The sequence below is a fragment of the Ceratotherium simum genome, chromosome 16 (assembly GCF_057802395.1).
Source record: "Ceratotherium simum simum isolate JZ-2026a chromosome 16, ASM5780239v1, whole genome shotgun sequence".
Taxonomy (NCBI): Eukaryota; Metazoa; Chordata; class Mammalia; order Perissodactyla; family Rhinocerotidae; genus Ceratotherium; species Ceratotherium simum.
The window spans coordinates 14,103,979-14,119,811 of NC_141915.1; the positions used below are offsets into that span (position 1 = coordinate 14,103,979).

General features: G+C 51.5%; 1 protein-coding gene across 1 annotated transcript in view; it reads left to right on the plus strand.

Annotated features, from left to right (window-relative positions):
- The first annotated feature begins 492 nt into the window (after positions 1–492).
- ITGAE (integrin subunit alpha E) overlaps positions 493–15,833 on the plus strand; it is a 47,605-nt gene continuing 32,264 nt past the window's right edge. The window contains exons 1-11 of the mRNA XM_087440244.1: positions 493–510; positions 2,726–2,886; positions 9,957–10,048; positions 11,277–11,344; positions 11,702–11,819; positions 12,029–12,160; positions 12,534–12,649; positions 13,290–13,441; positions 14,199–14,352; positions 14,958–15,108; positions 15,584–15,651. Coding sequence (XP_087296370.1) covers positions 493–510; positions 2,726–2,886; positions 9,957–10,048; positions 11,277–11,344; positions 11,702–11,819; positions 12,029–12,160; positions 12,534–12,649; positions 13,290–13,441; positions 14,199–14,352; positions 14,958–15,108; positions 15,584–15,651 — 1,230 coding nt within the window. The remainder of the gene's footprint in view (positions 511–2,725; positions 2,887–9,956; positions 10,049–11,276; positions 11,345–11,701; positions 11,820–12,028; positions 12,161–12,533; positions 12,650–13,289; positions 13,442–14,198; positions 14,353–14,957; positions 15,109–15,583; positions 15,652–15,833) is intronic.

Here is a 15,833-nt window from a genome sequence, read left to right on the forward strand (position 1 = left end):
AAAAAGTGGTATAGCTTTTCAAGAGCCTTTATGGCAGAAAGTTGTTAATTGAACAGTAATTGAACAGATAAGTCTGTAGATGGGACATCTCCTTGCCTTTTTTTGTGTGTAAATATACATTAGAGTTTTAAGCAGTGGAGTAACATGGTCAGACCAGGCTTTTAAAAATTCTTCTGCGGGGCCAGCCTGGTGGTGTAGTGTTTAAGTGCACATGCTCTGCTGCGGCGGCCCGGGGTTCGGATCCTGGGCGCGCACTGACACACTGCTTGTCAGGCCATGCTGTGGCGGCGTCCCACATAAAGTGGAGGAAGATGGGCATGGATGTTAGCCCAGGGCTAGTCTTCCTCAGCAAAAAGAGGAGGATTGGCAGATGTGAGCTCAGGGCTGATCTTACTCACACACACACACACAAAATTCTTCTGGCAGCTGGTATGGAGAGGAAGTATCCAGAGGGACAAGTCTTGGAAGAGAAAGGTCAGGAGACTGAGGAACATGTCCAAGCAAGAGATGGTGAGGTCAGTGGGGCAGAACTGAGTCCCGACAGAGGCCCAAATGCATGAGAATTCTGAGAATGATAAAGGTGGTATTTCAAATCTATGGGGATAATATGAGCTAGTCAAGAATAGTCAAGAAATAATGTTGAGACAATTTCATTTGGGGGGAGAAAAAGTAAAGCTGGATCCCTATTTCACTCTACATGCAAAAATAAAGTCTAGATAAATCAAAGATTCCAGCATAAGAAATGAAAGAAATGAAATATCAAAGAAAACATGAGTGAATTTAAAAAAAAAATCTCTGAATGGGGAAACATGACACAAAACTCAAGAGTCATAAAGGAAAAATAATTTGACCTCATAGAGAATGTAGATGTGGGAAGAAAATATCGTATGCAAGTCAAATAAACAGCTAAATGAGAAACAATATCTGTAACACATTGACGATTTCTTATGGATGCAAAAAGCTCTTACAAATTAATAAGAAAACAATAAATACCTCATAAAATGGATAGTGTATATGAATAGGCAGGAAACAAACTCATAATAAGAGGCTTGATCTCCTCATAATTAAAAAACAGTTTTGCAACAAAAAAACAAGGATGAAAAGGTCTGCACAGAGTCAGTTCAAGCAGTGCGGTGAGGAACAGACCTTCTCCTGTTCTGTTGGAGGTGAATTGGCACAGCCTCCATGGGGGGCGAGCTGTCAATATCAATATTTCCCCAAAAATTTTTAATGAAAAATTTCAAACATATAGAAAAGTTGAAAAAATTGTACAATGGACAATCACATACCACACATAGATCTTACAATTGTCTACATTTTGTTATATTTGCATTATCACACACCTATTATATATATAACATACATATTTATATACATGTTAGATATGTTATGTATACAAAAGTACATCTGTATATATGTCCATCTATATATATCCATCCATATATATGCATCTCTATATATCCATCTATCCATCCATTAAGCCATCTTATATTTTGATGCATTTCAGAGTAAATTGCAGACATCAGTAACCTCATCCCTAAACATTTCAGTATATATATATTAACTAGAGGTCAATATTAGCTTATGGTTCTTTTTTTGTGTGTGTGAGGAGATCAGCCCTGTGCTAACATCTGCCAATCCTCCTCTTTTTTTGCTGAGGAAGACTGGCCCTGGGCTAACATCCGTGCCTGTCTTCCTCCACTTTATATGGGACGCCGCCACAGCATGGCTTGCCAAGCGGTGTGTCGGTGCACGCCCGGGATCGGAACCGGCGAACCCCAGGCCGCCGCAGCGGAGTGCGCGCACTTAACCGCTTGCACCACCGGCCCGGCCCCGGTTCTTTTTTTTTTTTTTTTGAGGTATACAGTGAAATGCACACATTTTATGTGGGCCATTTGATGTGTTTTTGACAAATGGGCACACCTTTGTAATCCAAACTCCTATCAGGATATAGGATATTTCCATCATCCTAGAAAGTAACTTCTTGTCCCATCCCAGTTAATCCCCTTACCCCCTCCCCCAGTCAATATTTTTTACTATAGATTAGTTTTGCTAGTTCTACAACATTGTATAAATGGATTATACAGTAGATACTCTTTTGTGTAAGGCTTCTTTCACTCAGCCTGATGATTTTTGTGAGTCACCCATCTTTCTGTGTGTGTCACTTGTTCATTCCTTTTTCCTCCTGAGTAGTATTCCATTGTCTGAATATACCACAGTGAGTTTATCCCTTCCCCAGTTGATGGACATTTGGGTTGTTTTCAGTTTGGGACTATTACAAATAAATGTGCTATAAACATTCTTGTGTTGGTGTTTTTGAGGACATATGTTTTCTCTTGGGTCACTTGATGGAGGGTACATAGAATATATGCAGACCCTCTCCCTGGGCCTCATAGTCTATTTTAACTTTGGTACAAGACACAGTGATGAGTATGTGCTATGTAACAGGTACAGAAAGTGCACAGTGTGAGGTGTGAGAAGGTGGGAAGTGCTTCTGGGGGAGAACCAGAGAAGGCCTCATGGAGGAGGGGGCCTTGGTGCTGACACAGCTTGGTTTAGTAAGAAAATCAGGGGCTCTGGGTCAGACATGCCTGTGTTCCAGTCCTGTTCTCATGGAAAACAGATCCTTGGGGGTCTCGCTTTTCTCATCTGTAAAATGAGGTTGATGACACCACAGGATTTGATGGAATAATGGACATAAAAGGCCCAGCCACGGCCTCATCAGCTGCCTCGTTTGTTAAATATTCCTCTTTTCTCCACAGGCCTGGTTCCTCTGGCGGCCTTCAACGTGGATGTGGCCCGGGCCTGGGTGACTCCCGAGGGAGGAGGCGCGCCTTACGTGCTCAGCTCCCTTCTGCACCAAGACTCCAGCACCAACCAGACCTGGTGAGCAGGGCCTGGCAGAGGGGGGCATGAGCATTGAGCGGGCCTGCGGGGAGCCTGAGAAGGCCCCAGAGAGGGCCTTGGCACCCCACCCCCACAGTCTGGGGGAGAATCTCCTTTCACTTTCAGAAGGGCGTGCAGGAGAGAGAGAGAGAGAGGGAGAGAGGAGAGAGAGAGGAGAGAGAAAGAAGGCGGGAGAGAGGTGGTGAGCAACAGGCCAGTCCTCTCCTCACCTGGCTTCTCTTTTCACTGCCAGGGGTGGGGGCACTGAAAAAACTACTTTAAAATAAAGTTTATTAAGGCTCTTTTGTCCTTACAAAAGTAACACATGCTCAATATAGAAATTTTGGACAGTGACAAAAAATACCAAAGAAGAAATGGAAACTATGAAGCAGGAGGGAGGAGGGGTGGTTGAGAGGCGGGCTGTGGGTCTGGTAGCCGTGGTTCAGAGACAGCTTCACTCTATGTATAGCAAGGCGCTCAGCCTCAGCCTCAGTTTCTCATCCCTACGATGGGGGTGCTGATTCACCTCACAGGGTTGTTGCAAAGACTATTTGAGTTAAGGCACATAAAGGGTTTAGCACAATTTGTGGCCAAATTAAACATTACGTTATATTTTTAAAATATCATCTGTACACACCCATTTGATCAGCAAAATGTGTTAAATCTGCCAACATTCTGCTGGTAAGGATGTGGTGAAACAGGAGCTTGTGGGGATGTAAACTGGTAGAACCACTTCGGAGAATAGCGTTGCTTTATCTGGTAAAGTTGAGGATGCGTGTGGCCTCTGACTCAGCAGTTCCACTCCCAGACATCAACCCTAGAGAAAGTCTCAGGCACATGTAGAGAGATTTATTGCGGCATTGTGTGGAATAGTGAAAGCCTGGAAATGTTCACCATTAGCAAAATGGAAGAAATAAGATGTGAATCATCTAATGCAACACAAAGAGCAGGTGAAATGAATGAAATGCGTGCATTGGTTATCCTGCATCAATCTTGAAACATATTGTAACACGAGAAAAGCAAGTTGTAGAATTATAAATACAATGGTCATTCACTCAGCAAATATGCACATGGAGCGCCAGCTGTGGGCCAGGTTCTGAGGATACAGCAGTGAGCAAAGCAAAAACCATGATGCTCAGGGGAGACGGACGATAAGCCAGTAAAATACGTATCGCATCAGATGGTGATTGTGCTCGTGCTGATGTAGAAGCGTGTCTTTGGTTTTAGGGGAAGTTCTGGAGTGAAGGGTCGTGATATCCAACACATATTCCAATTTCCCCTGTTGTCACCAAAATGACTTTAGAACTGCTTTGTTTGGAAGCCAGGATCCAGTCAAGGTTCATGTGTTTCATGTTGTTCTTGTGTGTCTTTAGTCTCTTTTATTCTAGAACAGTCCCTCTACTCCCTGTTTTGTTCATGATATTCATAGGGCTTTTTCTGCGCTTGTCTACGACCAGCCTCCCTCAGGCCCTGCCCCAGGCTGGTTCCCTCCCCGCCCCCACCCCCACTGCTTAGCTTCTGGTCACTGGTCAGGAGTTTCCTTCATACCTAGCACACGAGAGCCATGAGCCCACGGTCCAGACAGGCTTTGGGACAGAGCCAGGTAGGTGCTCAGCGTTCCTGCCTGAGCAGAGCCCCACATCTCCCCAAGGTGAGCAGAATAGGAGCTCTGTTTGTGGAGGATGAATGGGCAGTGGTGGGTCCTGAGGCAGCCTCATAGCCCTGGGACTTGGGCCATGACCTTGCCAGCCAAGCAGGCTTTGACCCCTTGCTGGACCGTGGTTTCCTCATCTGTACAGCGAAGAGGCTGGTAACCATTAAAGTGGGGAGGCCAGGGCCAACTCATTCATTCATTCATTCATTCATTCAGCAAGTACTTATAGAGCATCTACTCAGTGCCAGGCAAAATTTTGTTGATAAGACAATGATGGGGCACAGTCCATGCCCTCATGGAGCTCCCAGGCTCATGAGGGAAACAGACACCTCAGGCAGTGACAAGAGGAGTGATGACTGCTCTACTGGGGATGTCCAGGGTGCTTTAGGGACATAGAGGCAGATGTGTCCTTCAGCCAGAGGATGTGTATCAACTCTGGGACTTGGGGGAGGAGTAGGAATTGGGACGGGGAAGTCCTGCTGAGAACAACCTGGTCAGAGCCAGGAAGCTGGCCTGAGCAAGGTCAAGGAACAGAGCAAATGTCGAGTGGCTGAAGCTTGAGAATGATGAGAAAAGATGGAGGAGGAGGGCAGTGCCTTGTCACCCAGGCACCCAGGGGTGGGGGGCCAGAAAGGTCTGAAGCAGGGAGGGGTGGTGAGAAGGTTGTTAGGAAGTTTTTGGTTGCAGGAGGATGATTTAAAGCTTGGTGTTCATTGTGTTTTGGTAAACTTTTATTGACATATGCCACACAGGAAAATGCACATATCGTAAGCGTGCAGCTCAATGAATGTTCACGAAGTGAACCACCCATGTAAGCAGCATCCAGATCCACAAGTGGAACATTACCAGCCTTGCATAAGCCCCTCTAGCCCGTGTGCTCCCTTCCAGTCACACCCCCTGGCAAGAGTTAAGCACTGCTTCCACCTCCCTCTCCAAGGATTAGTTCTGCCTGTTCTTGAACTTACTATAAATGAGGCATACAGTCTGTGCTTTACTACCTCAAGCTCCTCTCCCTCAACAAACAGTCTGAATTTCATCCGTGGGGTTGCCTGAGGCAATGATGCTCCTTTTGTTGCTAGAATTTTCCATTGTGTGAATGTTCTGATGATGGGTGTCGGGCAGTTTCCTTGGGCTGTTGTGAATATTACTGCTCTGCACTTCCTTTTATGAGGCATGTGCCCAGCCGTGGAACTGCTGGATCATGGCTTATGCGTTGGGTCAGCATTCAGTTTCCAAACTTTGCAGTGCACGAGTGTTCTGATTGCTCCGCACGCTCATAACGGCTGGGTTTCAGTCTGAGTTATTCGTGACCATCTCCTGTCCAGTCCCTTCCCCCAACAGGCATTCCAATTTCCCCTTTTGTCACCAAAATTACTTTTAGAACTGCCTCCCGCCCCCAGGGGCCAAGCCAAAAGGCCACATTGGATGAGGGGAGTTTGAAGCCCCTGGACCAGAAGGCTCTGAGCCTGTCGAGGGGTGGGGGAAGAGCCTAGCGGGGCTCATGAAAACCCCCCTGAACACCTGCTAAGGCAGAGGGGGGCTCACAGGAGGATGTGGTGGGAGGTACTTCTGAGTTCCTGCCACAAATGATGGAGCGCGAGCCCACGGACCTGCTGCATGGGGCAGGAAATGCACTGCTGGCCGCCCTGGGCCACAGAGAGAGGAACAGGCTGGGCTTCCCGTGCGAGGATGATGTGTCCTTCTCACTCCCTCATGTTGTTTCTCCCTAAGATATAACAGCCAGGGCTGGCAGCATCCTGGGCTAGGCTGCTGCAGGGGGAATGGAGTGGAACATAAAGAAGGCCTTCTCCCAGGGGGTATGGGAATAGACTCTGAGCACAGAGACGGGTTAGAGCTGGGTGAAGGCAGGCGATGGGCTGCACCCAGCCCAGGGTGTAAGAGGGTCCCTGAGCCTGTGAACTCATGGTGGGATGTTTAGTTGTTTAGTTAGTTTGTCAGTCACTCGGTGAACAAACCTCAAGATCAAGAGGCCACCCATCATGGAGGAGGGTGTTAAAGAGGTAGGCAGCAGAGGCAGCTCAGACTGGGCCCCAGGCCAAGGCACTGCATGACTGTGATGTGAATGGCGACCTTGGGTTCTGCAGTGCACAGCCTGTGCAGCTGTACATAGTAGTCTCTTGGGAACTTATAGTCTAGGTGAGAACAAAGGCCAGGGATGGGGGTAGGTTCCTACTGGACCACCTGGAGGGCTTGGAGTCTGGGCCACCTGGAGGGCTTGAAGGAGTCAAGTTGCTCCTTCTTTTGGGAAGACTTCCTGAGGAGCTGGTGTTTGACTGTTCTGCAGGAAAAGGAAGGGAAAGGCATTGTAGGCAGAGGAAACAGCTTGGGCAAAGGCCTGAAGGAGGAAGGGGAGCTGAGGCTATTCCAGGCCTGCACCTACCCCAGTATGTGGTCTGGGGCGGAGCCCAGTTCTGAGCCTACCTTCCTAGGGGATCAGGGAATGAGGTGCTGGGCCAGGGCTGAGGCCCAGGCTGGGCGGGGTCTGGGGAGAGAGGCAGCATTGCTCAGCAGATGACCTAATTTGGAGGCTCAGCTGCAGAGCCCACAGAGCTCAGCTGCACCAGCTCTCCGCCCCTCAGCCCTACCCCAGATTAGCCCCGTCACCTGCTGCCTGGGCTGTCATTCACTTGTCATTCAGCAAATATTTACTGAGCCCCGCTCCGTGCCAGGCACTGTTCCAGGCTCTGGGAATAACCTGGTGAGCAGGATAGACACGATCCTTGGGGAACTTACAGTCTGGGGGGAGACAGATAATAAGCATGTAAACATGTAAACAGGATAGATGTGACTGAGAGTATGGGATGAGTTCTGAGAAGGAAATAAAACAGGGTAATGCAAAGCAGAGTAACTGAGTTGGGAGGTGGGGCTGGTTGGAGAAAGCGCTTATGAGGAGGTGACAGTTAAGCGAGGCTGAGGAATGAGAATGAGCCAGCCTAGGGAAGAGTGGGAGCTGAGGGTTCTAGGCGGACGGCACGGCAAGGCAGGAGGAGGACCCGAGGCAGGAAAGAGCTGGGGGCGGTCTAGGAGCAGAAGGCAGCTAGTGTGGGGCTGGAGCTCGGAGAGCAAAGGAGCAGGAGTGGGGTCTCAGAGGCAGGGAGGTGCTAGATAGTGCGAGGCCCTGTGGGCTGCAGCACGGGGTCTGGACTCTTTGTCTGAGTGCGTGGGAGGCTACTGCAGCAGGGGAGTGACATGGTGTAAATGACAAGAGTAAATTTAAAAAACAAAAAATAACAGTTAGGAGGCTATCACTATAGACCAGGCAAGATGACGGTGGCCAGGACGGTGGCAGGGAAAATGGAGGGAAGAGATGCTCTCTGGATGTAATTTGGAGGGAGGGTCAACCAGGTTCACTGGTGGACTTGCAGAGGATGAGTGAAAAGGTGAAGCAGGGCTGCCCCCAGGCCCGGGCTTTAGAACGTAGTGGTTGGTGGTGCCACATGTTGCTGGGGGAGACGGAAAGGCACAGGCTTGGGAGGATAAGACCACAGGTTCTGTTTCGGACGTTCTGTTTTGGACGTTCTGTTTGCAATGCCTATTAGACAATGGGAAGTTGGTTATTGTATTAGTTTCCTGTTGCTGATGTAACAAATTACCACAAATTTGTGGCTTAAAACAACACAAGTTTATCATCTTACAGCTCTGGAGGTCAGAAGTCTCCAAAATGGGTTGTACTGGACTAAAATCAGTGTCAGCAGAGCTGTGTTCCTTCTGGAGGCTCGAGGGGAGAATCTGTTTCCTCCCCTTTTCCAGCTTCCTGCATTCCTTGGCTCATGGCTGCCTCCTCCCTCTTTAAAGCCAGCAGTGTAGCATCTTCAAATATTTCTCTAACTCGGATCCTCCTGCGTCCTTCTTACAAGGACCCTTGTGATTACATTGGACCCTGCAGATAATCCAGGATACTCTTCCCACCTCAAGATCCTTAACTTAAATCTGTAAAATCCCTTTTGCCATAAAAAGTAGCATATTCACAGGTTCTGGGGATTAGGACATGGATATCTCTGGGGGACCATTATTCTGCTTTCTACAGCTATGCTGGTCTAACTTCTGGTGGAAGGATGCTAGGGCTGCAGATGTAAAGGTGGGAATTCCAGCATTTATAGGTGTATTGAAGCCATGGGACTGGAGGGGATCACTAGGGAGAGTGTGCTGGCAAGGAAAAAAAGGACCCAGCCCCAGGACTCCAGGGACATTTCTAGAAGTCAGACAATGAAGGAGCCAGCAAAGAAGTCTGAGAAGGAGTAAGGAGGGAGGTAGGAGAAAATCAAGAAGAAAGTGTTTCCAGGAGGACGTGGTCCCTTATGTGCAGGGCTGCTGAGAGGTGGAGGAAGATGAGGATAGAGAGGTGTCCATTGGATTTGGCAACGTAGGGACCACTGGTGACCTTGACAGGAGCCGTATCAGAGGGTGGAAGTCAGCTTGGGGTGGGTTAAGCTGGGTGGGGCACACACACAGGTGTAGACTTTATTATTATTCTCTGAACCGTGGAGATAAAGTGAATGATGTATTTCATAATTTTAGAAGATGCAGAGGGATAGGAGGTGAGGAAGTGGAGACAGTACCTCATCCCTGCCCCCTCCCCCAACCCACCATAGCTGCATCGTGACCTTTCGAAAGCAGAGACTAATCTTGTGCTTCCCCTTTATAAAGTCATCCGTGGCTACCTACTGCCCTTAGCATGAAGACCTTGGACTTGGTTCACTGTGACCAAGCCCAGCCTTGGGGCCCCTTCCCAAATACACCTTACTCACAACCCTTAGGATGGGGAGCTCCCTCCCTGTCTTGCAGCAGCCCAATCCTCTCTGGGCAGTGGGGGTAGTGAGAATGTCTAGGCTGACACTGGACTCTCTGCTGTCTCCATGGGCTGGGCTTGGGGCGGGAGGCAAAGTTTGGCACTGGGAATCACATCTCAGTGGGGGAGAGGGGGAGAAAGGGAGACTCAGGAGAGGAGCACCAGAGTGCTCTTCTGAGGAAATACTGTCACTGATGCCAAGTGGGGCAGGCCCCCTGGCGGCCACTGGGAAAACAGGACTATCCCTAGCAGAACCAAATGTGCAGCTGGTTGATTCTTGGTACCCTACCATGCCACCAAAGAGCAGAGAGTCTTTATTTGCCACCAGTATCACCCCATCTCTGTCAGGCTGGGACAGCAAGCAAAGAGGGGTTGCATTTAACCCTTTCCTCCTGGAGCTGTTGAAGGTAGAGGTTGAGCAAATAATTGCGTTCCGCGTTAAGGCAGAGTCAGCCTGCCTTTCCCCGGTCTGGGCCTTCTCCATAGTTTTCCAGACAGGGAGACTGAGAGCCTGTGGGCCTGGAATGGGAAGACTGTGCCTGGGCAGGCAGGGAGGAAAAGGGAATCATCAATCAGCTCAACTTTGCTGTCTACCCTCCCACTCAGGCTCCTGGTCACCAGCCCTCGAACCAAGACGACAGCAACTCCCCTGTATCGATGTTCCCTCACCCAGGATGAGATCGTTTGCCAACCAGTAGGTAAGTCAGCCCCAGCTCCAGGGAATGCTCCCAGGACCTCCTTTCTAGGATCCCACTCACCTGGCCCAAACCATTTCAACCCCAGGCCCACCTAATCCGTCCCTCCACCCTAGACTCCACCACGACCCACAGCAGGCCTTCTATCCTGATGCCCAGTCCCATCCCAGCCCAACCCTAAGCTCACCCTTCCTGACCCAATCCTAACAACAAAAACAATACCTGAAATGTATTGTGTGCTCACCATGTGCCTGGCACTCTAAGTGCTTCTTCATTCACTTTTAATCTTCAAAACCATGCCGTTTTAGAGAAGAGGAAGCGATAGTTCATAGATGTCTTTGGGTTGCCAGTATGACTAAGGTCATGCATCTAGTGTTGGCGGCACCACAGACACAAACACAACTCCACCTGATTCCACAACGCAACCCATCCCAACTCACTACACCTCACTGGAATCCAACCCTACCCCTCCCAATCTAACCGTGGCCATCCTAGTGTCTAGCATAGGACCTGGCATATACTGGCACTCAATAAATGCTGTTTGAATGAATGAATGAACAAATGAATGGACCTAACTCACTTATTAACCAAATTCTACCCATCCCACCCAATCCAACTGCAGGCACACATTTGCTGATGACCCCTCGGCTGTGCAAGGCCGAGTCCTTGTCTCGTGAGAGGCACTGTGTTGAACAGCCTCAGAAGGGGACATGGTCCAGCAGGGTGACTGGGTGATCCTGTGGCCCACCTTGGGGAGGGAGAGGAAGGAGCTACCACTTCTGGCCCCGGGGTTGTGGGGCAGTAAAATTCCCCAGAGATGGGTCTTTGATGGCTCCATACAGCCAGTCCCTTAGCATCCTGCACACCTCCCCAGTGCTGCACACACCCACCAGCTAGTGCTCCTCTACTCCCCTGACCAGGAGCACCTGGAGGAAATCCAGCAGGTCTCAGTTATTTCTAGATCCCCATCGCCATCTGGCACAAGGCCAGGCACAGAGCAGACACAGGGCATTTGTCAAAGGAGTCAGTGAATGAGCCTGGGGGACAGGCACTGCGCCCTCGGTGTGTCCAGCCCCGTCCTTGAAGGCCCCCCATCCAGCTTCTAGGGGCTGCTCTGAGTGGCCAGCAGTTCCTCATGGGGCCCTGACCAGGTGGCCCTGTGCCCTCTGACCTTGGCTCCAGGGTTGCCTACCAGTGTCCCCCCCTCCTCACCTGGACTTAACTGTTTCAGAGCATTTCCGCATCCCCAAGGGGAGACACCGGGGAGTGACAGTTGTCCGGAACCACCACGGCGTTTTGGTGAGTGTGCAGGGGGCGGGAGGGCGGAGGGTCTCAGGGAGGCTGGTGCTAGCCCCTGTGGTTGACTGGTGTTGACACCAGTCCTGACTGGCATGTTATCCTCAAGACTGAGCCCACCGGTCTCCCCGGTGCCAACGCCAGGGCAGACAGTGGCTCTGACCTGGGTACTCCATGTGACCCAGCACAGTGACCCCAGTCCTAACCTCAGCTTTGACCCCGGCACTGACTCCTACCCCTGCATACCCTGTCTGGTTGAAGCACTTGGTTCTGGTATGGGGGTGATGGTGTGGCTGTGAGTAGGAGGCCTGGGCAGGGGGTGACCCAGGCTTTCCCTTCTCTTTCCCCCTCCTCCCCTAGATCTGCATTCAGGTGACGGCCCGGCAACCCCACAGCCTCAGCTCGGAACTCACAGGCACCTGCAGCCTACTGGCCCCCGACCTCCGTCCCCAGGCCCAGGTTTACTTCTCCGACCTTGGTGAGGATTGGACACTCACTGGCCCTGGGCAGCTCTAAAGGCCTGCAAGGAGAGGCCACAGCCCATGGCCGATGTAGAGGGACACAGAGGCCCAGAGAGGGCAAGGCAGACCTAGGCCCCCCATGAAGGGAATCAGGGCAGAGCTAAGTATGGGCTTGCCTGGGGGGGAACAGGGAGGCTGTCTGACTCTGAGCTCTTCTATTTTAAAGAAAATTTCCTGGATCCCAATGTACATGTGGATGCTGGAGACTGCAACAGGAACAGAAAAGGCAGCACAGAGAAAACAGCCAGGCGGCGCCGGGATGTGAAGATGGAGGAGGAGGAGGAGGAGGAAGCAGTTGGTGAGAAGAGGCAGACCTGGGTTGCTTGCAGACTCTCAGAGCTGACCCCCAGGCTGGTGACCTCCAGGGGTGAGGTGTGCCCAGGGCTGGGAGATGGGGAGCAGTGGCTGGATTCTCCAGGCCTGGCCAGTCCCAGCCCTGCCTGCCTCTGAAACTGAGGCCCGGAAAGTGGGAGTGATGGGAATGACTCACACAGCAAGTCAGAGCCTGAGCAGGTTCTGGCTCTCTCTCTGTCTCTGAGACAAAGGCTTCACCCTTGGGAGCTTCACTGACTTCCTCCCAGAACTGACTGCTCAGGTCTTGAATGGGGTGGGTGCCCTACAGGACAGGACGTGCTGCGCTCACTCCTGCCCTGCTCCCTGTCTTGGCCCAGGCACCGAGATCGCCATCATCCTGGATGGCTCGGGAAGCATTGATCCCCCAGATTTCCAGAGAGCCAAAGACTTCATCTCCAACATGATGAGGAACTTCTACGAGAAGTGCTTTGAGGTGGGCTTCTCTAAGAGCTAGCAGTCTATCAGTTATCTATCGCTGTGAACAAATCACCTCAAAACAACCACCATTTATCTGCTCATCATTCTGTGGGTCAGCTATTTGGGGCTGGGCTCAGCTGGGTGGTTCTTCTGCTGGCCTTGCCTGGAGTTACTCCTGCAGCTGCAGGTATCTGGTTGCTTGACCGGGACTGGATGGCCTAAGATGGCCTCACTTCTCTGGGCCATGTGTCTCCAGCAGGCCAGCCCAACTTTTTCATGGCTGCAACATTCCAAGAGGGGAAGACACAATGCATGCAAGCACTTTCCAAGTCTCTGACTATATCACATTTGCTGATGTCCCATTGGCCAAGGCAAGTCACAAGGCCAATCCCATAGTCAATATGGGGGAGGGGGATACACAGGGACATGGATTCAGGGAGAAGTCTGTGATTCACTGGGAGCCATTACTATCACACCTTCCTCTACCCCACCTGCTTAGAGATTTCCCTCTGCTTTAGCATCTCCTCCTGCCTGGAGACGAGGAGGAAGGAGAGGATTCTCCCACTGCTTCCAGAGGGAGCTCTCCAAGGGGCATGGGTGGCCTTGGGCATGACAACTCTGCCCACCTCCTCCCCACCTCGGCTCCTACCCTACAGTGCAGCTTTGCCCTGGTGCAATATGGCGAAGTGATCCAGACTGAGTTTGACCTTCAGGACAGCCAGGATGAGATGGCCTCCCTGGCCAGAGTCCAGAACATCACCCAAGTGGGGAATGTCACCAAGACTGCCTCCGCCATGCAGCATGTCCTGTGAGTGTGAGAGCAGCACGTCCTGAGCACCTCCTGGGTGCCGGCTCATGGCCCTGCTGAGTCTCTGGGGCGTCATGTCTGGAGAGGGTGGCTAGACACAACTGTGGAGAGGAAAGGACCAGGCTTCTAGCTCTTCCTTGCCCGAGAGGGGAACGTGAGGTCTTTCAATCCAGCCTTCGCTGATGGATGACACCCCAAGACTGTCCTCCATAAATTCTTCCAAAGACTCCTCTTGTGAGTGGCAGTAGAGCGCCATGCTTACAGGGATGTCCCCAGGGGCAGGCTGCCTGGGTCCACATCCCAGCTCCAGTTTGTACTTGTGAGATCTTGGGCAAGTTGCCTAACCTCTCTGTGCTTCAATTTCCTCACTTTTAACATGAGAATAATAATAGTACTTGCTTTCTAGGATTTTGTGAGGATTAAATGGGTTAAAGTATGTACAGTTCTTACAACAGGGCCTGGCACATAGTACTTTGTAAATGTCAGCCAACGTTATTAATATTATTCCTACACACACACATAAGGAATAGACTCAGCTGCTGTCCAGCACCTTTCTCTTGGGAGCAGGTGAGGGGCAAGAACACCTGTGTTGCAGCCCCCGCTCCGCCCAGCATCACCACCCCTCTTGGGGCCTTTGTTCCACATTTGGGAGGACTCCTTAATCCTCTCCAATTCTAAAACAGGTCAGTGAATAAAATCCCCTAGAGCTTAGTCATCCCTCTGGCAAAGTTCTCTTCATTTACTCTCCCCTACTTAGAGACCACATCTTCACGTCAAGCCACAGCTCCAGAGAAAAGGCATCCAAGGTCATGGTGGTGCTCACTGATGGGGACATATTCGAGGACCCCCTCAACCTCACGACTGTCATCAACTCCCCAAAGATGCAAGGTGTTGAGCGCTTTGCCATTGGGGTAAGAGCCAGGAGCAGGGGGGTACCACCTGGCCCCATATGGCCTGGGAAGGGGAGGAGCCAGGGTTCCTGATAGGGGCTTCTGTAAGCAGCTTCCCCAAACCCTGCTTTATTCACACTCACTCACTACCTTCTCCTCCCAGCCAGACCCCCCAGCAGGTCTCCCCACAGAGGGCTCATTTCCCAATGGTGGTCACAGCTCACCCGCCCAGCAGTGATGGGAGAGCAGTGGACACTTGGGGAGCCCACTGGAAGGACATCAGGGAGGGGTTCTGGGGGAGATGGTGCTGGGATGAGTCTTTGGGGGCAAACAGGAGGAGCTGGCCTAGGGCCCATGGGAGGCGAGAAGTGCTCTGCAGGCAGAGGGAACAGCATGTGCAGAGGTGAGAAAGAGCCTGGTGTGTTCAGGAAAACACATGTAGATTGGTGAAACTCGGGCCCAGAGTGTGTGTAGGGGAGAACAGGGAGCAGGGAAAGAAGGAGGCAGGTGACAGAAGGCCCTGAAGGCCGAGCAGGGAGTCTCAGCCCTCTCCCAGGGCCTGGAGAGCTCTCAGGGCTTGGGAACTGGCCAGCCCTCATGGTACTGACCCATTGACCTCTGTGCAGGTGGGAGATGCATTTAAGAAGGACAAGACTGACAAGGAACTGCGGCTGATCGCCTCGGACCCAGATGAGACCCACGCCTTCAAGGTGACCAACTACGCGGCACTGGATGGGCTGCTGAGCAAACTGCAGCAGAACATCATTCCCATGGAAGGTGAGGGCCCTGGCCACCTTGTGGCAGCCACTCGGCATTCAGTAGGAGGCCCGAGCCTCGTGCTCTGGCCCCCCCAAGTCCTACCTCCATGTGGCACTCTGGGCAACTCCCATCACGTCTCTGAGCCTCAGCCGTTCCATCTCAAAAAAGGCAACAATCTGCCCAGCCCTCCTCACTTCCCAGAAATTCCATGAAGCTCTGATGAGAAGCTCCTTCTGGTGCTGGAGAAAGAGGGATGACTGGGGCATGGTTCCTGCTCCCAGGAATGAGGAGCTCAAAGATGAGGAAACTGAGGCCCAGAAAGAGGGAGTGAACTACTCTGCCAGTACTTGCTAAAACAGGACCCAGGTGTCTACTCCCAGCCTGGTGCTCCTCCCATCATACCCAACACAGTTCCCTCTGGGGGCGAGGCCAAGCGGACCCTTCCCTACACCTCGCCCCACAGCAGCGTCCCACTGGGCTTCTTGGCTTCCAGGCGCGGTTGGAGATGCCTTCCACTACCAGCTGGCACAGATCGGGTTCAGTGCCCAGATCCTGGACGAGGTACGTGGCCGACTCAGCACCGGGCAGGCTCGCCACTGAGGCGGGGTCCCTGCGACACCCAGGGACTCAGGGACCCCTGGCTCTCAGTGCAGGGCTCTGTCCTCCTGTGGTGATGCCACTGAAGGAGCCATTTTGGGATAAAGGAAAACACTTCTGCTTGCTCGCCCAATCTGGACCTTTGA